This window comes from Heterodontus francisci, chromosome 23 (assembly GCF_036365525.1).
Source record: "Heterodontus francisci isolate sHetFra1 chromosome 23, sHetFra1.hap1, whole genome shotgun sequence".
Taxonomy (NCBI): domain Eukaryota; kingdom Metazoa; phylum Chordata; class Chondrichthyes; order Heterodontiformes; family Heterodontidae; genus Heterodontus; species Heterodontus francisci.
In genome coordinates, this window is record NC_090393.1 from 32,504,921 (window position 1) to 32,524,110 (window position 19,190).

At 40.7% G+C, this 19,190-nt stretch overlaps 1 protein-coding gene across 1 annotated transcript in view; it reads left to right on the top strand.

Annotated features, from left to right (window-relative positions):
- setd1ba (SET domain containing 1B, histone lysine methyltransferase a) overlaps nucleotides 1–19,190 on the top strand; it is a 168,686-nt gene that overhangs the window by 134,115 nt on the left and 15,381 nt on the right. Inside the window, 4 exon segments of the mRNA XM_068055493.1 lie at nucleotides 2,617–2,799; nucleotides 7,788–7,875; nucleotides 8,530–8,765; nucleotides 18,826–18,886. Coding sequence (XP_067911594.1) covers nucleotides 2,617–2,799; nucleotides 7,788–7,875; nucleotides 8,530–8,765; nucleotides 18,826–18,886 — 568 coding nt within the window.

The following is a 19,190-nucleotide window of genomic DNA, read 5'->3' on the forward strand; positions in this document are numbered from 1 at the left end:
TAAATGCCTTTGCATATTGTCATAATAGATTTACAGATTAATGTTCTTAATTTGTTTTCATTGAGTTATCAGAGTATGTTGTGTGCTTAAGGATCACAGCAGTGCTATATTGTGACTACTGAACACTGACCTTCCCAATGATTCTGCAGCTTTCAAACAACTTATCTATTTCAGGGCCTCATGATGGGGGACTTCATACATAAAACTTTGACTACAGCTAGACACATTCTTGTGTAGAAGTCTGAGTTTTCTCAGTGCATGACATTTTGTGTGACGAGGTGGATGCTTCTGCTGTTGTTACTGGCAAAATGCTTACAATTAAAATGGGCACATTGGTTGCACTGGTATAAAGTTTGCAAAAGATTGCTGTCATAAGTTGCACCTGCCCAGATTTGTTGGTATTTATCATTATCACTTGAGGTACAGTAGTATCAGCACTTTAAAAAATATTTTATCTTCGCATTCTTCTGAACTTCACTTTCATTGAGAGTGATGGTTTAGAGTAGACACCAATGTGGGGAACAGTAGTGTTGGGGAATGGCACAACCTCTACTTTGGAGTTCGTATCAGGTACTACCAAATCAGTTATAGTCCAGTTAGTTATATGCAGAATAAAGCTCCCTCTACGTATCTCCAATAATGTGCACTTCTCACACCAGCTATTCTGCACCAGCCATTTCCTGCATTACAACAGTGACTACACTTCAAAACTAGGCCTGGTTTTATAATCCATTCATTGGCTGTAAAGCACTTTGAGACATCAGGTGGTCATGAAAGGCGCTATATAAATGCAAGTCTTTCTTTCATTCTGTGGCCTCCGTGAATGAGGCTGTCAATTGCTGGCAACTTGTTCTGTTGCCCCTGTTGGGAAGTGGGTTGAGACTCCCTGAAACTGATTTCATGCAGGGCCTTTATTAGCTAGCAGAGAAGACTTTAATTCTGATTAGTTGATTGGATTTGTACCTGGGTCCCAGAAGTGAACCTGGATATATTTCCATTGTAACATTCAGGTGAATTACCCTGTTCCTTCAAAATGTGAAATGTACTGTTCTTTGTTGTTTGTTATCTTGTTTCAATACATAACTGATGCCATTAATGATTGCTAATTAATAAAAGAAAAATTATTTGCTTATGTTATTCGTGCATTTTACCAAACATTTTCTGTCAAACATTATAATGAGTTGCTACTAATGAGTAATCAAATGTAGTAATTTTGTGACTGTTGCTCAATTGTTGATAAAACCTAATGCTCAAAAAAACAACTAAGTGAACATGTTCACACACAGAGCACACAATGAAAATGTGTAATTCTAAACCAGTCCTTCACCAAGCACATTGAGAGTTGACTCTGTTGAAACATTCAGTAAGGAGTTGATGAGTTCCTAGTACAATAAAGATTAGAAGAATATGGACTTGGTTCTGAAGCAGGGCACATAAAATAGCCTGTTTGGTCTTTTAGCAACAGTCTGGAAGAGTTCGGAGGCTAGAAGAGCAGAGCAGTCTTCTTATTTCTGTTTTTAATCTTCTGGATGGTCCTTGTAGCAGTTTGTAAGTAGAAGTGGTACATTATAAGTGCAAAGTTGCTGCATTCAGTTTTAATTAATGTTTTCTTTCTGAATGTAAAGCAGTTCATATTTCCAGTCCTCATTTAAAAAAAAATAGTTTATGAACAAAGGGACAGAAGAAAAATGGTCTGGAAATTAGATTATGTTGACAATCCTGCACTGCTGTGGAAGGAGGATTGCCCAAAATTTCCCAGTCAGCTAAATCAGAAAAAAACCAAAAAGCAAACATGGCACAATCACATTAACAATTGGGTATGGTTATGTAGTGGTTATTTTCCTGGACTAATAACCCACAGGCCTGGTTTTATAATCCAGAGAACATGCGTTCATATCCCTCCAGAGGAGTTTTGAGAATTTAAATTCAATTTTAAAAAACTGAAAGTAAAAAGCTGGTATGAGTAAAAGTGGCCATGATGCTATCGAAATTTTGTTTAAAAAAAATACTCAGCTGATGCACTATTTCCTTTAGAGAAAGCAACCTGTCATCCTTGCCTGGTCTGGCCCATATGTGACTCAAGTCCCACACCAACTTGGCTGACTCTTAGCAGCTATCTGAGCGGTTCAGAAAGCCACTCAGTTGTATCAAACCACTAGAAAGAATAACAAGTATAAAGCAGGATGGATCACTAGCCTTAGAATCAGGATATGATGAAGGCACACCCAGTTAACTCAACTCTGCAGGTTTGTTTTCACTAACATCTGCTGACTTGTGTCTTATATGAGAGAATTGTCCACGCACTAGTCAAGCAACAGTCATATTTCCAAAATCATATCGATCAGCTAATGGGCATGTCCTGTCCCAATAAAATGGTCACGTTCAAATTCTAGTTTTAGTGGATTGAAACTTCATTAAAGGCTCACCTTCATTTTATTGGAACCAAAAAGAGTGTTGGCTTGGTACAATAGTGGTTGTTTATTCAGATTATAATATGCTTTACTTATTTCAGAATAAGTACATAGTCAACTACAGAACTTTCATTTGGTTTGCTTCCCAGTCCTGTAATTTTGTGCACATTTTGTAATTTTTAAATTTTACCATCTCCTTCCATAGGCTTCACAGACACCAATAAAATCTGCAGATCAAGGTAAAGATGAGGAGAGACCAAAGCCTAAAGAACCAGCACCAGCTTCAACATGTCTGTTAGAGAACTGGCCCAAAGGAGAAGGGCTTGGCTATGAAGGCATGGGACTGGGCATGGGACTGAGGGGTGCAATCCGATTACCATCTTTCAAGGTAAGGGAAACACAGCATCACCAGAAGACATCATATCAAGATAAAATACTTTTGGTGCATGACTTCTCACTTTAATTTCAATGCTTGAAGAGTTTGTAAAATTATAAATTGAAGAAAATGCTTTCATGTAGCATTGGAAAATAAATTGGACCTTTTTTTGTAACAGCTGCTTAGCATGGGTATTTTCAACCAGAGTCCCTAGAAAGACTGTATAGCGTCTTCAAGATAGCATTGCATTTTTGTGAGAGTTGTCGTAACAGCTTAACATAGCAGAGGTGAAATATCTTCTTTAGCTTCAGAATATCCAATTAGTCAATTCATCTCATGCCAAAGCTCACTGAAAAAAACTTTGAATATACATGTGCCTTGTTCACTGTTGTCTAACCAGATACTAGATCTTCATGCAAATGCTGCCAAATTCCATTATTGCAAGGTTTCAGATTATAGTCCTGGGTTAAATTATTCCCATGGCTCCTCTGACGAGATTGATAAATTGACTTACCCTTCCCCCTCCTCCCCCCTAATGCAGCATTTTTATAAAACATTTGGCTTTTATGCTGATAGTGATGGAGTGTTTGCTATCAGGTACTCAAATGTATAGATGGCATTATCCTCAATATACAAATGCCAATTAATTAAAATCTGGTTGCTACAAACCCAATAAAAAAGGGGGTCTTCCTGACATAGATTAAATGAAGCTGGCAATTTTACAATGGTGTTCCTGCTGGCTACGTGAAGCTTGTGCTTTGGCAGCCAGCCACAGTGCCTTTAATGCATTTTTAAATTTCAAAACTGGTATCAGGAGAGCAGCTTCCCAGGGTTTCTCAGTCCTCGTTCCACATCCACCTGGCACCATCCTCCATCAGAATGGTTGCCCACAAATCCAGAGGCAGATCTTTAAGATTAACAAAAAAGCATTTTCTTTTGTGTCTCTGGAAGTTGATGAATTTATTTTACTAACTATAGCATAAGAACATAAGAAGTAGGAAGAGGAATAAGCTAGACAGCCACTTGAGCCTGCTCTGTCATTCAATAAGATCATGACTGCCCTATCCTCATGTCCTTGATTCCCTAAGTGTCCAAATATATATCAATCTCAGTCATAAATATACTCAACAACTGAGCATCCACAGCCCTTTTCGGGTAGAGGATTCTGAAGATTCACAACCCTCTGAGTGAAGAACTTTCTTCTTATTTCAGTTCTAAATGGCCGAGCCCTTATCTTGAGATTATGACCCCTAGTTCTAGACTCTTCAGCCAGGGCAAACAGCCTCTCCGAATCTACTCTGTCAAGTCCTCTAAAAAAAATTTATATGCTGGAAAAGAACTGTGTATTTGCTCTGAGCTTCTGTTTTTAAACACAAATTGTACTACTCATAGAAATCCTGACTTCAGTGCCTGACTGGCAGGCAGTGAGTTCCAGATCCCGACCAGCCCCGGATGAAAAGATTTCCCCTGGAATCTTCTCTAAACCTCCTACTTCTTATCCTAAATCTATGCCTCTTGGTTATGCACCCTCAACCAAGGGGAATAGGGCATTTCTGTCCACTCTATCTAGACCCCTCATAATCTTATACACTACAATTAGGTCTCCCCTCAGCCTCCTCCCTCCTCTGTTCCAAAGAAAATGACCCTAGCCTAACCAATCTTTCCTCATCACTGAAATGCTCCAATCCAGGCAACATCCTCTTAAATTTCCTCTGTACCCTCTCTAGTGCAATCACATCTTTCCTTAATGTGGTGACCAGAACTGCATACAGTACTCCAGCTATGGCCTAACCTGTATTTTAAACAGTTCCAATATAACCTCCCTGCTCTTATATTCTATGCCTGTGATGATATAAACACACAGGAATTTTGCTGGCTGGGGCCAAAGTGTTCCAGCCACTGATAGGTTCAGCCCACTCCCCTGCACAGGCCATCAGAACAATATTGTCCTTGATGGTCAATACTTTCCCCAGGCACTGGACAATGTGCAAGGGCCAGAACCACGCTATGAACAGTTGTTTCTCTGTTCTGCTGGCTGCTGTGGTATGTGGTTTGGAGTACAAACTGGCCTGTTTCCACAGCACAGAGGTCCTCTGGTGTTATCATTATTCAAAGTGGCTTTTGCAGTAGGCTTTTTTAAAGCAAGTAATATATACAGATTGTTTCTTTATGGGAAGTATTCTGTGGAACAATCCCAGAGAGCAATGAGATTTGCTGAAGAAAAGTAATGCCAGAACAAAATATCAGATAAAGTATGTTTCATTCAATATATCATCAAGGTCAGTCAGCTTTGATCCCACTTTTTTTAAAACATTACATCCCAATTCCTATTTTGTAACACTACCAATAACCAGGAATTTCCATACTGAACAACAAATATGCACTGACTTCTGAGTTATGAGCCTGTCTAGGTTTCTGTTAGAAAACAAAAGCCCCGAACCTTTAACATAATGGTTGTGGTGTCATGGTCTTTTCAATAAGGTTAGACTTTAATTAGATTTAGTTATTGTACTGTTTATACATAGCATTATCTGAAGATCATGTCAATGAAGCAGTTTGAATGCAGAATACTGTGTTTACCATGTACAGATTTTACAGTGGACTCCCATTCCACTGCCACATTAAATATAAAAGCCAATAGTCAGGCATGCACTTTAGAGCCTCTATTCCAACAGAAACCCTGACTTTAAACCAGCTCTAAAGTAAAATTTAACAGACTTGCCCAAGCTGATAAATATTTCAACAGCGATGTTAAAGCACAATTTCCTGCAGTAACAACTCTTCAAACACAGTGGCGACACAGTGGCGCAGTGGTTAGCACCGCAGCCTCACAGCTCCAGGGACCCGGGTTCGATTCCGGGTACTGCCTGTGTGGAGTTTGCAAGTTCTCCCTGTGTCTGCGTGGGTTTTCTCCGGGTGCTCCGGTTTCCTCCCACAAGCCAAAAGACTTGCAGGTTGATAGGTAAATTGGCCATTATAAATTGTCACTAGTATAGGTAGGTGGTAGGGAAATATAGGGACAGGTGGGGATGTTTGGTAGGAATATGGGATTAGTGTAGGATTAGTATAAATGGGTGGTTGATGTTCGGCACAGACTCGGTGGGCCGAAGGGCCTGTTTCAGTGCTGTATCTCTCTCTAAAAAACTGAGAAAATTCAAACACTCCACTATTGTACAAATGATCCGTCAGTCTATTTGTGGTATTGGTGTTCCATTTGTACCTCATATCTGACAACATTCTTGACTTTCAGCAGTTTCCAATATTTTCTAGTTCCTGTATTAAAGTGCTATCAAAAACATTACAATGTGAAATTCCTAAAGATTGTAATCTCCCTCTCCTTGAAAATTTCCAATGCTAGCAACTATAGTTAGAGCATTGTACGTAACCTCAGAACTGTGAAACCGTGTGATGAAAATTAAATTTCCAATTGGCATATGAAGCTTTGCTAAAAATTTTATAATCAGCAAAGTATATCACAATGTAAATGCAGCCAGAAAAAGGCAAGAATTGAGCAGTTTTACATTTGGTCTGGAGTTCAGTTGATTCAGGCTATAATAGTAATTTGTTTATCAGGTGGATTTAAACATTGTTCACACATAAAAATCTTACTCATAACCCCTTAACTCAAAAAAGAGAAGTAAACTTCCTTGTAAAGAATATTTGCATTATATTCATTTAAAATCTTTTCAAAATTGTTTCTTAAACTTCTTGCAGGTGCAGGGTGATGCTTCTCACCTTGGCATGGCTACTATGAAGTTGAAATAAACACGAATACTACAGAATAAAGGTCCCCATTGTAAATGGCTTAATTCTTAATAATACAGTAAAATAAACACTCAAATACAATCTTAATTTACAATTGTTTTTTTTAAAATCAGTACTCCAATTCTACTTGCATTGTCTTCTATTTGCCTTCCCCCATTTTCTTACCCTTTTCTTCAGAAAATAACTTTAAATTTATACTCTGGCCTCCTGGTTTCACCATTCATTTTGGAGGTGGAGCAAATTTTTTTAAAACACGCATTTTCAGTGGCTTGGCGCCAATTTTAATGGCCACTTTTTCATCCAACCATTGCCAAGATTGACATAGTCACATTGTTGATCCAATTTGGTTAAAAATGTCAAATGCAAAAGAGATTCCGCCAAGCTAGCATACCTGTCACTGGCCCATAAAAATCCAACCATAGTACTGAAAGAGTTAATTCTGTTTCTCCGTGTATGTAGTCCTGGATTCAATGTCTTAATCAATGTTTTTACCACCATTTAAGAGTCTCCATGGCATATATTTAATGTCCATATACTTGTAAGACTTAACAGGCCAGTTTGTATCTGGGAAAAATTGAGGAACAACTTGGAAAAGTGTGGGATAGCCTGAAATTAAACTGTGATTTGATTTTATGATCTGTTCCGACACAATTAAGTGTCCTGGATATTGAAGAATATTTCCCTCTCCATGACACTTAATTTCTGACAAATTAATGTCTGCACTCTTTAATAGAGTACCCTGTGGGCTCGACAACACTGCCACATTGGTCCCAATATTTCATAAGACAAGTGTGAGACAAACTGTAGTTTCTCGTGGCCTTTATCACACTTTAGTGGTTGAGGCATGGGGCTGCTATAGTGTTCTTTACTTAGAATACTTACATAGATAGCAACTGTGATAATAAGAGACCTATTTCCACAGTTGTCGTGTCATTAGTTAGCATACAGGCACTATTCACAGGCTGACCAGAAACTGAAGGTGACCAGAACAGCTGCTCTGCTCTGGAATGTTGGCCAGTCTTAACAGCTTGCTGTAGGAAATTGAAGTGTTCAGAGTGATTGCTTTCAGTGCAGCAATTCATTAATATGGGGGTTATTTTTCTGTGTTTATATCTTGACCCACAGGCAAAATCCATAACAGCTCCATGTTTACTAATAGACAGGTTCCTCACAACTAATCATTTACTGAGATTTTCAGGATAATGGTCATGTTACGTTTCTGTAATAATTTGCAGGTAAAAAGGAAAGAGCCACCTGATGCTGCCTCCTCTGGTGATCAGAAAAGAATTAGACCATCTACTCCACTGGATGATGATGATGAAGGTTGGTGTACATTTAAATACTTGCCCAAACTCAATATTCACAATTTTACAAACACAGATTAAGTTGCAGTACAAGAATTGCCTCTACACATAAATTTTCTGAACTACTGTTTATAGGCTTCTCTCTCTCTCAGCTGCAGCACTGGTTGCAGGGAGTTTAGTCATGGTGCCTCTGTGCGCTAGAATTCCATTCTTAATTCTTCCATTTTGCTACTTCTTTACTCACCTTCAAAAACTCCTTAAAACTTGCCCTTTTGTGCCTTTTATACCTTCTCCAGTTTCTACCCCACTTGCTGTTCAGTATTATCTCATCCCTGACATATGCCCCCTTGGGTTGTTTCATTACATGAAAGGCTCTATATTGGTTAGTACAAGTTACTTGGTTTGTATTTCATGCAGTTTGTGAATTAAATATTCTGTATTATATGTACTGCATAGACACATTTCTGTGTAATCTTTTGTAAAATATTCTCTAGTAATGTCAGTCATGATGTCACAAAGTTGATTATGTCACAAATGAACAACTTTATTATAAAGGGTTTTCTGAAAAGATAGTACATTGTAGAAGATTTATAATACTATTGGGTTGGGCAGTGGCTGTGTGGGTTTATTGCAATGCAGAGTACTCATTTCATCCCTTCATCGCTTGTAACAGAGTCTGAGCGTGACCGAGACATGTCAGATGTAGCCAGTCATTCTTCTGAATTATCTAAGAGAGACTTGGAGTCAGTCACTGAGAGGCGAAAACCAGCAAAACCATTAAAGTTGGACAGTGAAGGGGAGGAGGAAGAGGAAACGTCTGGGAAAGAGGAAGAGGAATCCTCATCAGAGAAGGAGGATGAGGAGGAGCAGGATGAAGAAGAGGTTTCTGAAAAGGCTTCATCAGAAAAGGTTAGTTAGTTCTTCAGTGTTTTACATTGCAAGTTAACAGATGATTCTATGGTACAAAACCTTGTCCAATCCGATTTACCACCAGGTTGTTCACTGAACCTTCTGAAGGGTCCACAATATGATGCTTTGTTCCCTAGGGACTGTCCTGGAACTGAACTATGGAAAAGGACAAAGAGGGACAGGAAATAAAAGTACTGAATGGGGCGAAGGCCGACTTCAATAGGATAATACAGGATCTGGCCAAAGTGGACTGGGAGCAGCTACTTGTAGGAAAGTCTACATCAGACCAGTGGGAGTCATTCAAAAAGGAAATAGTGAGAGTTCAGGGCCAACATGTTCCCATAAAGGTGAAGGGTAGGACCAACAAGTCCAGAGCACCCTGGATGTCAAGGTATATAGAGGATTGGATGAGGGAAAAAAAGGTGGCTTATGGCAGATTCAGAGCGCTGAAAACAGCAGAGGCCCTAGAGGAGTATAGAAAGTGCAAGGGACTACTTAAAGTAATTAGGAGAGCAAAGAGGGGGCATGAAAAAACACTGGCGGGCAAGGTAAAGGAAAATCCCAAGGTATTTTATAAGTATATTAAAGGCAAGAGGATAACCAGGGAAAGAGTAGGGCCATTAGGGACCAAAGTGGCAATCTGTGTGTGGAACCGGAGGACATAGGTGAGGTTTTAAATGATCGCTTTTCATCTGTGTTCACTATGGAGAAAGATGATGTAGGTGTAGAGATCAGGGAGGGGCATTGTGATATACTTGAACAACTTGAAAGGGAGGAAGTATTAGCTGTTTTAGCAGGCTTAAAAGTGGATAATTCCCCAGGCCCAGATGAGATGTATCCCAGGCTGTTATGTGAGGCAAGGGAGGAGATAGTAGGGGCTCTGACACAAATTTTCAAATCCTCTCTGGCACAGGAGAGGTACCAGAGGACTGGAGGATAGCGAATGTGGTACCATTATTCAATAAGGATAGCAGGAATAAACCAGGTAATTACAGGCCAGTGAGGCTAATATCATTGGCGGGAAATTATCGGAAAAATTTCTGAGGGACAGGATTAATCTCCACTTGGAGAGGCAGGGATTAATCAGGGATAGTCAGCATGGCTTTGCCTGGGGGAGATTGTGTCTAACAAACAAAGAACAGTACAGCACAGGAACATGCCATTCGACCCTCCAAGCCTGCACCGATCATGATGCCTGTCTAAACTAAAACCTTCTACACTTCCGGGGTCCGTATCCCTCTATTCCCATCCTATTCATGTATTTGTAACTTGATTGAATTTTTCAAGGAGGTGACTAGATGTGTAGATGAGGGTAAAGCAATTGATGTAGTCTACATGGGCCTCAGTAAGGCTTTTGATCAGGTCCCACATGGGCGATTGGTTAAGAAGGTAAGAGCCCATGGGATCCAGGGCAATTTGGCAAATTGGATCCAAAATTGGCTTAGTGGCAGGAGGCAGAGAGTGATGGTCGAGGGTTGTTTTTGTGAGTGGAAGCCTGTGACCAGTGGTGTACCGCAGGGATCGGTGTTGGGACCCTTGCTGTTTGTAATGTACCTTAATGATTTAGATGTGAATATAGGAGGTATGATCAGTAAGTTCGCAGATGACATGAAAATTGGTGGTGTCGTAAATAGTGAGGAGGAAAGCCTTAGATTACAGGACGATATAGATGGGCGGAGCAGTGGCAAATAAGTGTGAGATGGTGCATTTTGGGAGGACTAACAAGGCAAGGGAATATACAATGGATGGTAGGATCCTAGGAAGTACAGAGAGTCAGAGGGATGTTGGTGTACTTGTCCATAGATCACTGAAGGCAGCAGCACAGGTAGATAAGGTGGTTAGCATAGCATATGGGATATTTGCCTTTATTAGCCGAGGCATAGAATATAAGAACAGGGAGGTTATGATGAAGCTGTATAAAATGTTAGTTAGGCCACAGCTGGAGTACTGTGTACAGTTCAGGGCACCACACTATAGGAAGGATGTGAATGCACTGGAGAGGGTGCACAGGAGATTCACCAGGATGTTGCCTGGGCTGGAGCCTTTCAGCTATGAAGAGAGACTGGATCGGCTAGGGTTGTTTTCCTTAGAGCAGAGAAGGCTGAGGGGGGACCTGATTGAGGTATGTAAAATTATGACGGGCAGAAGAAACATTTTCCCTTAGTAGAGGGGTCAGTAACCAAGGGGCATAGATTTAAGGTAAAGGACAGGAGGTTTAGAGGGGATTTAGGAAAATTTTTTCACCCAGAGGGTGATTGAAATCTGGAACACACTGCCTGAAAGTGTGGTAGAGGCAGGAACCCTCACAACATTTAAGAAGTATTTAGATGAGCACTTGAAACGCATACAAGGCTACGGGCCAAGTGCTGGAAAATGGGATTAGAATAGATAGATGCTTGATGGCCGGCACAGACACGATGGGCCAAAGGGCCTGTTTCTGTGATGTATAACTCTGTGACTCAATAGTGTTCATTACTTTATACCACTTTAAAATTGAAAATAGGTCTGTGAACAGCTTGGAACTGAAGTCCAGTACGAAAAGACTCAACTCAGCTGTAAACAAATGTTCTGTCCACTTGGCTGCTTCACGGCTAAATAAAATGTGTTTCTGTAATGCCTCTTGCATACATTTGCCTCTAGCATGGCTTGTAATTAATCTGCAGTATACTATACTTATAGCATATTTTTAGAAGCATGGCCTTCAGAGGGCTGAGATAATCTACTGCTGGTTTGATCGGTGAAGGAGGTTGTTATAGGGTACGTGGTGGTATACTGAATTAAACTTGTTGCTTGTATTGTAAAGGAGCAGGGATGTCTTGCTGCAATTATACAGGGCCTTGGTGAGGCCACACCTGGAATATTGTGTGCAGTTTTGGTCTCCTTATCTGAGGAAGGATGTTCTTGCTATAGAGGGAGTGCAGCGAAGGTTTACCAGACTGATTCCTGGGATGGCGGGTCTGACGTATGAGGAGAGATTGAGTCGGTTGGGCTTATATTTGCTCGGGTTCAGAAAAGTGAGGGGGGATCTCATAGAAACTTATAAATTTCTAACAGGACTTGACAGGGTAGATGCAGGAAGGATGTTCCCGATGGTGGGGGAGTCCAGAACCAGGGGTCATAGTCTAAGGATACGGGGTAAACCTTTCAGGACTGAGATGAAGAGAAATTTCTTCACCCAGAGAGTGGAGAGCCTGTGGAATTCGCTACCACAGAAAGCAGTTGAGGCCAAAACATTGTATGTTTTCAAGAAAGAGTTAGATATAGCTCTTGGGTCTAAAGGGATCAATGGGTATGGAGCGAAAGCGGGAACAAGTTTCTGAGTTGGATGATGAGGAATGGCGGAGCAGACTTGAAGGGCTGAATGGCCTACTCCTGCTCCTATTTTCTACGTTTCTATGTTTACTGTCTTTATTAATATCTTTTGTATACTGCCTCTCTGTTGGGAGGTGCTAATCAAGTTCGAGCATGGCTGCTCCCAGTAAAGACCTCATGTAAATAAACAACAGAAACATGACAATGAAAGGGTGGGATTTTTTTTTTACATTTCATTTGGGAGGTTCGAGTCTGACGAAAACACTGACACTTTTTGGAACTCCATTTTGAGGTAGTTTGAGCGATTTGAAAGATTGCTTCATGTGTCTGCAATTCATGTCCAGTTACAACTATGAGTATGTAATTTAAAAAATATGGCACTGAAGACATATTTTGGGAGAATAGGGAAATTCAACCCTATCAGAGAGAACTGGTGTAATTACGAACAAAAGTTACATATTTGGCTGCAAGCTAATAAAATCCTAGATGAGGATAAGGTGAGTGTATTCCTCACCATGATGTGTTTGAGGTGGTGTTTAACCAATGCTGTCCACGAGACCCCAGTACTTTGGACTATTCAGAAATAAATGAGATCCTGGAGTCATATTCTGGCTCGGCTAAGAACAAAATTGTGCTATGAGTTACATTCCATGAAAGGAAGCGTTTTCCAAATGAGTCTATTGCAGATTATATCCTTGAATGAAAGAAACTGCCTCGTCACTGTGGTTATGGTGCCAACTCGGAAGTCAACCTTAAAGACATTTCGTTGGTCTAAAGAACAGTAAAATTCAGGCCAAGCTTTTGAATAAAAGCAATAAGCTGACATGGAAGGAGGCCTGTGATGAGGCTACAGCCATGGAAATGGCAGGAAGAGATAGTGACAGATTGCAGGGAAGTTCTTTTCCTGAGCCGGCAGGGCAGGTCCACCGGATTTCAGTAGGAACCAGGCCACAGCAGCCAAGTTCACAGATTGAGTCAGAAATGTAAATGCTATCGTTGCCATGGTAGCCACCAACCATCCAAATGCTCCCATTTTCAGTCAAAGTGCTATGTCTTTGGGAAAGTCAGTCACTTTGGAACTCTGTGCCTCAGAAGATAGTGGAGGCAGCGTCATTGAATAATTTTAAGGCAGGGGTAGATGGATTCTTGTTAGACAAGGGAATCAAAGGTTATCGGGCGTAGATGGGAGTGTGGAATTAGAGAAACAAACAAGTCAGCCATGATCTTATTGAATGGCAGAGCAGGTTAGAGGGGCTGAATGGCCTACTTCTGCTCCTAATTCATAAGTTCGTATATCCAGACAATGCAGGATTAGAGGCGACAGTAATGCTCCAGATCGCAGTAATGCATCAGGTCACGGTTGTGGTAGACCTAAAACTAGTTCAGGGTTCTGGAAGTCCTCAAATGCGCATATGGTAGATATGGACATAGAAGTTGATATTGAACAGGAAGTTCAAGAGTTTGCTCAGTCAGACAGCAAGACAACAGCATATGAAAGCTGAGTGAAAAAGGGCTGAAGATATAACTCCAGCACTCACAGTAAAAATGAAAGTCGGGATTCACAGCTTACTTTCGTAGTCAATACAGCCGCAGCAGTGTCTTATCTCAGAACGTGAGTACAAAATGTCCCTAGATCATATCCCCTGATGGAAAACTGGTGTGAAACTGACTAGTTATTCCAATAACAGTATTCCAGTATTAGGTGAAGTGAGTGTTAAGGTGGAATATAATGATGCATCCTATTACTTCTAATTTACCAAATGGGAAGGTTTTTAGTATGTTACGACCAGGTGAGAAAGGCGACTCGGGGTCTGTTACTATCTTTACCTGGTCTTATTGTAACAGGTTTAATTTTAAACACACCGTGTTTTGAGCTCCCCCTTCGTGAATCCTTGTTCACAGCTTTCCAATTATAAGGCAAAGAAATGAGCACGCCAGGTTTTTCTTGGGTTTAAAGAAGAAAAAATTAAAATTATTCAACCTTAAACTTAAACTCTATTACAATTAACACCTACAGATATACGATGTGCCCATGCTAGCATGCACACGCGATACACACATGCAAATAGGGACAGAAAAGAAGAAAGTGTAGCAGAGAGGGGCTTGAGACAATTTCAGAAGAGTTTCTTGATTATTGTGCTTCGAGCTCACTTGATTGTAGGTAGTCTTGCTTTTTGTTGGGGCCCAGTATTCTTAAGCCTTGTTCACATAGGAGACTTTTCTCTCTTGAGGTTCATGTTTTTCACAAGATTCAGTTCCCTGCGAGATGAGCAGGCAGGAGAGAGGTCTTCTCAAACCAGGAGCCAGGAGTTTTGAGTTCAAATCCCTTGTTGGAAGTTCAAATCTCAACAGCCAGCTAGTCATGTGACTAAAACTGGTCTGACCAGTATTTCTGTGTTTGTGGATTCTGCTGTCTTAGCAGTCAGCCTGGAAGGCTGGCTCCCCCCCACCTTCAATGTCTGGTAATCAAAAGTCCATTGTTGGTTGGGTCAGGGCATGGTCCTTTGTCCCTTGTTCCAACTCTGCTAGTTACTATGCAAATGTCCTTCCAGTCAGGGGCTTGCAATTTTAAGTTTTAATGTTCATGTGACAAAATCATGTGTGCCTCAGTCGTGGCAGGTGGTGGGGGCGGGTGTGCGTTGCCTGACAAGTAAAATAGATCTGTAAAATGCTGATTTGCAATTAGAATTAACTGACAAGAGCAAGGAATTGCTTACCATTCATCCACACAAAGGGTTGTACCAGTAGGATAGGTTACCATTTGGGGAGTCTACTACTCCCGCAGTGTTCGAGTTTCATGGATCAGGTACTAAGTGGGATGAAAAAAGTGTGCTGTTTCTTGGATGACATTTTAATTAGTACTAAGACAGAGAAAGAGCACATTGTAAGGTTGAACAAAGTCCTAGATCGAGTATATGGCATCAAAGCTAAATAGCACAAGTGTTGCTTCATGGTGTCAACCTGAGTCAGCAGATAGACGGTGAAGGTATCCACCCAATTCAGGGAAAGGTTGAGGGGATTTTAGAAGCAGAGACCAGAGAACAAAGAAGAACTTAGAACTTTCAGAGGAATTGTTGTGTATTATTTTAAGTCCATCCCTGACTTAGCTAATCCATTTGCTGCATTGTATGAACTGCTCAAAGATGGAATAGGTTGGGAGTGGTCTGTGGAGTGTCAGAAAGCATTTGAAGAATTGAAGGAAGTACTGACTAGTGATGTTGTTTTGACCCACAATGATCCCAAGAAACCATTGGTTTTAGCGTGTGATGCCTCACCACAGGGGTTAGGTGTGGTGTTATCTCACATAACAGAAGGTGGTGTGAAGAAGCCTGTAGCATATACTTCACATACTTTAATCAAGCCAGAGAAAAATTACTCAAGTTGAGGAGGAGGCATTAGCAATCATATATGGTGTTACAAAGTTCCATAAATACTTGTATGGTAGAATGTTCACTTTGTTAACTCACCACCAAGCCCCTTACAATCATATTTGGTTCAAAGAAGGAGTACCATCCCTAGCGGCAGCATGGCTTCAGAGATGGGCGTTGATTTTGATGGCTCATCATTACGATATTAAATCTCTTCAGTTAGCAAATCATGCAAATGTGGATGTTCTTTCGAGATTTCCGTCAAGACTGATCCACCTTTACCCTATCAGTTACCTATAAATTATTTTGCATATGCAAATGACATGCCACTGTCTGCCATAGAAATTTCTGAAGAAACTCGCAAGGATGTGTTGCTCAGTAAAGCCCTTCATTATGTCATGAATGGCTGGTCTAAAGAGTGCGATGATGAGAAATTGCAGGAGTATTTGATACATAGAAATGAACTAAGTGTAGATCAAGGCTGTCTCCTATGGGGTTTAAGAGGCGTTATTCCACCAAGATTTAGGGAGTGATTGTTAGAGGAACTTCATGAAGAGCACTCGGGCATAGTCTTGAAAGCAGTAGCAATAAGCTATATCTTTTTTTTAGAGATACAGCACTGAAACAGGCCCTTCGGCCCACCGAGTCTGTGCCGACCATCAACCACCCATTTATACTAATCCCATATTCCTACCACATCCCCACCTGTCCCTATATTTCCCTACCACCTACCTATACTAGGGGCAATTTATAATGGCCAATTTACCTACCAACCTGCAAGTCTTTTGGCTTGTGGGAGGAAACCGGAGCACCCGGAGAAAACCCACGCAGACACAGGGAGAACTTGCAAACTCCACACAGGCAGTACCCAGAATTGAACCCGGGTTGCTGGAGCTGTGAGGCTGCGGTGCTAACCACTGCACCACTGTGCCACCCTGGTATCCAGAGGTAGATGGAGAGACTGAGGAGTTGGTAAAAAGTTGTGAAGTGTGTCTCAGAATGAAAAATGATCCAACCAAAGTTCCTTTTATTCCATGATCAAACACAAGCAAACCATGGGAACGAATACATGTCAATTCTTTGAAGTGGAAGGTAAAGAGTATTTTGTTTTGGTCGATAGCTATAGCAAGCAGATAAATGTTGAATTTTTGCCCAATACCACAAGTGCCAAAACTATTAAGATTTTGAGAAGTTGGTTTGCAATCTATGGCTTGCCAGAAGTGGTGTCAAATAATGATCTACAGTTTACATCAGAGGGTTTGAAATATTTGAGTAAAAATGGAGTCAAACACATTCTAATACCACCATATCACCCAACATCAAATGGTGCTGCAGAAAGAAGTGTACAAATTGTGAAGAGGTCTTTGCAGAAGTATTTGCTAGGTGACAAGCTAGGCAGTGTTTCTCTTCAACGCAGGCTAGAAAATCTTTTGTTTTCTTGTAGAATAATCCCACTGTCTACAACAGGTTGTTCACCTTACAAGTTAATGTTTAAACACGCTCCTAGGACAAGGTTTAGTTTGCTTAAGCCAGACGTTAATAGCAAAGTACGAGAAAAGCATGACAGAGTGAAGATGAGTCATGATACTCGAGGCATGAAATTTAGAGAGTTCAATGCGGGTCAGAAGGTCATGGTGAAAAGCCACCGAGGTGAAAAGGAGAAGTATGTGTTTGGAGTTGTTGTAAAAAGACTAGGTGCATTCACATATCTAGTGAAGACTGGAGAGAGACTCCGTCAATGTCATGTAGATCACTTGAAAGAGGAAATCTGTCAAAGGGAGAACATGAGAAGCCTCCTATAGTCCAAACTCCTGCAGTCCCAAGTGAAAGTCAAAATGAAAGTGCAAATCACTAAGAAACTGAAAGTTTGCTGGTGTCACAGAATGCACCAGTAGAGCAAAGTGAGTCAGGGTCTTTGATTGAGACTAATCAATCAATTTCACAGTTCCAAGTGGAGTTGGTAGTCAAAGTCAAAGTTCAGGGTTGACACCGTCTGAGATGTTGGGAGAACAGAGTCAAGCCAATGAAAATGGAAGAAGATATCCAGACAGAAAGAGGAAGAAGCCAGATAGGTTAGTTGAAAGTATTTATGAAGGAAGAAGAAATAATTTGTTTGTTTCATTACTTTTTGTCAATAATGATATTTTTGTTAAAGACATACTGGTGTTAAACAAAAGCATTTTTTCTTGCATGTAAATTATTCTGCAAGTATTGATTATTATCTATGTTTTAGTTGTGATTACAGTAACAAGTGTGCAACTCAACCTGTTAAATTTCAAAGTATAGTATTCTGGGAAGTTATGTACAAGTACCATTTTATATTTTAATGTAAAACATTTTAAGTGGGGAGAAGTGTGGTGTACTGTATTACACTGGCTGATTGTATTGTAATACCTTTTGTATACTGCCTCTCTGCTGCCCTCTCTGTTGGGAGGTGTAAATAAAAGTTCTGGTATGGCTGCTACCAGTTAAGACCTCGTGTATTTACCGAGTAAAACTAACAACATGGGGGTGAAAGGAAAATCTACAGTGAAAGTATTCTGGGAAATGCCATTAATGACCGAGTATACATAGATTCATCCACTACGATCCATGTCTTTATCACTTCTAAGCAGCAGCCAGGCCCCCAGAAGGAGCTAATCTGCCTAGCAAGGTAGTTTCTTATGGGCGTTATATTTGATTCTAAATTGGGCAGCTACCTTTGGACACCCAAAATGATGAGTCTAGAGAGAGAAGTATTTTTAGTTTAGAGATACAGCACTGAAACAGGCCCTTCGGCCCACCGAGTCTGTGCCGACCAACAACCACCCATTTATACTAACCCTACAGTAATCCCATATTCCCTATCACCTCCCTACACTAGGGGCAATTTACAACGGCCAATTTACCTATCACCTGCAAGTCTTTGGCATGTGGGAGGAAACCGGAGCACCCGGAGAAAACCCACGCAGACACAGGGAGAACTTGCAAACTCCGCACAGGCAGTACCCAGAATCGAACCCGGGTCCCTGGAGCTGTGAGGCTGCGGTGCTAACCACTGCGCCACTGTGCTGCCCATATTAAATTCTAATTATTTTCAAAAGGTAGGTCTTTTGTTTATTTTTTTCATTAAGTTTACATTAAAGAAACCCAACCCTTTTCCTGTTTTCATCTTTAAGGTATTTTAATGATGCCAGCCTTCCTGCGTATAAAGTACACCAAAATAAAGACATTCCAGTATTGAATAATTGTTTGGCCCATGCACCATAAATAGACCCAAAATTTTACAGCCATCTGTGTTGTAGAACTTTGTGAATAATTTTTTTGTTCGCATTGGTATACAGCCATTATTTTCTGCCATTGCTCACTAATATGGAATTAATTTTACTGAACATTTTTAGGAGGAAGATGATGAAGCAGATGCTGAGACCAGTGAAAAGGAGGGCTTGGACTCTGAAGAAGGTGAGGTCTTGATCAGGTGACAAACTGGCAACTGTGATAAGTGACATTTGGATTGTAGTGCATTAGTAACTTTAAAATACTGTAAGCTTAGTCTCATGTTAATACTTCTGTGATAGTCCTGCATGTCAGGATTATCAGGATAAGGGAATGCGAGGTGGCCAACTTTTCGTTCCATTGGAGATTGTACAGCTCCTGTAAAGGTACCTAGTTGCTTCAAAGCCCCCAGTTCCAAATGTTGTGAAATTCTATAAGTATTTTCTCCCAACGAAAGGGTGGCCAGCCTCTCCATAGCCTTCTAATTGTC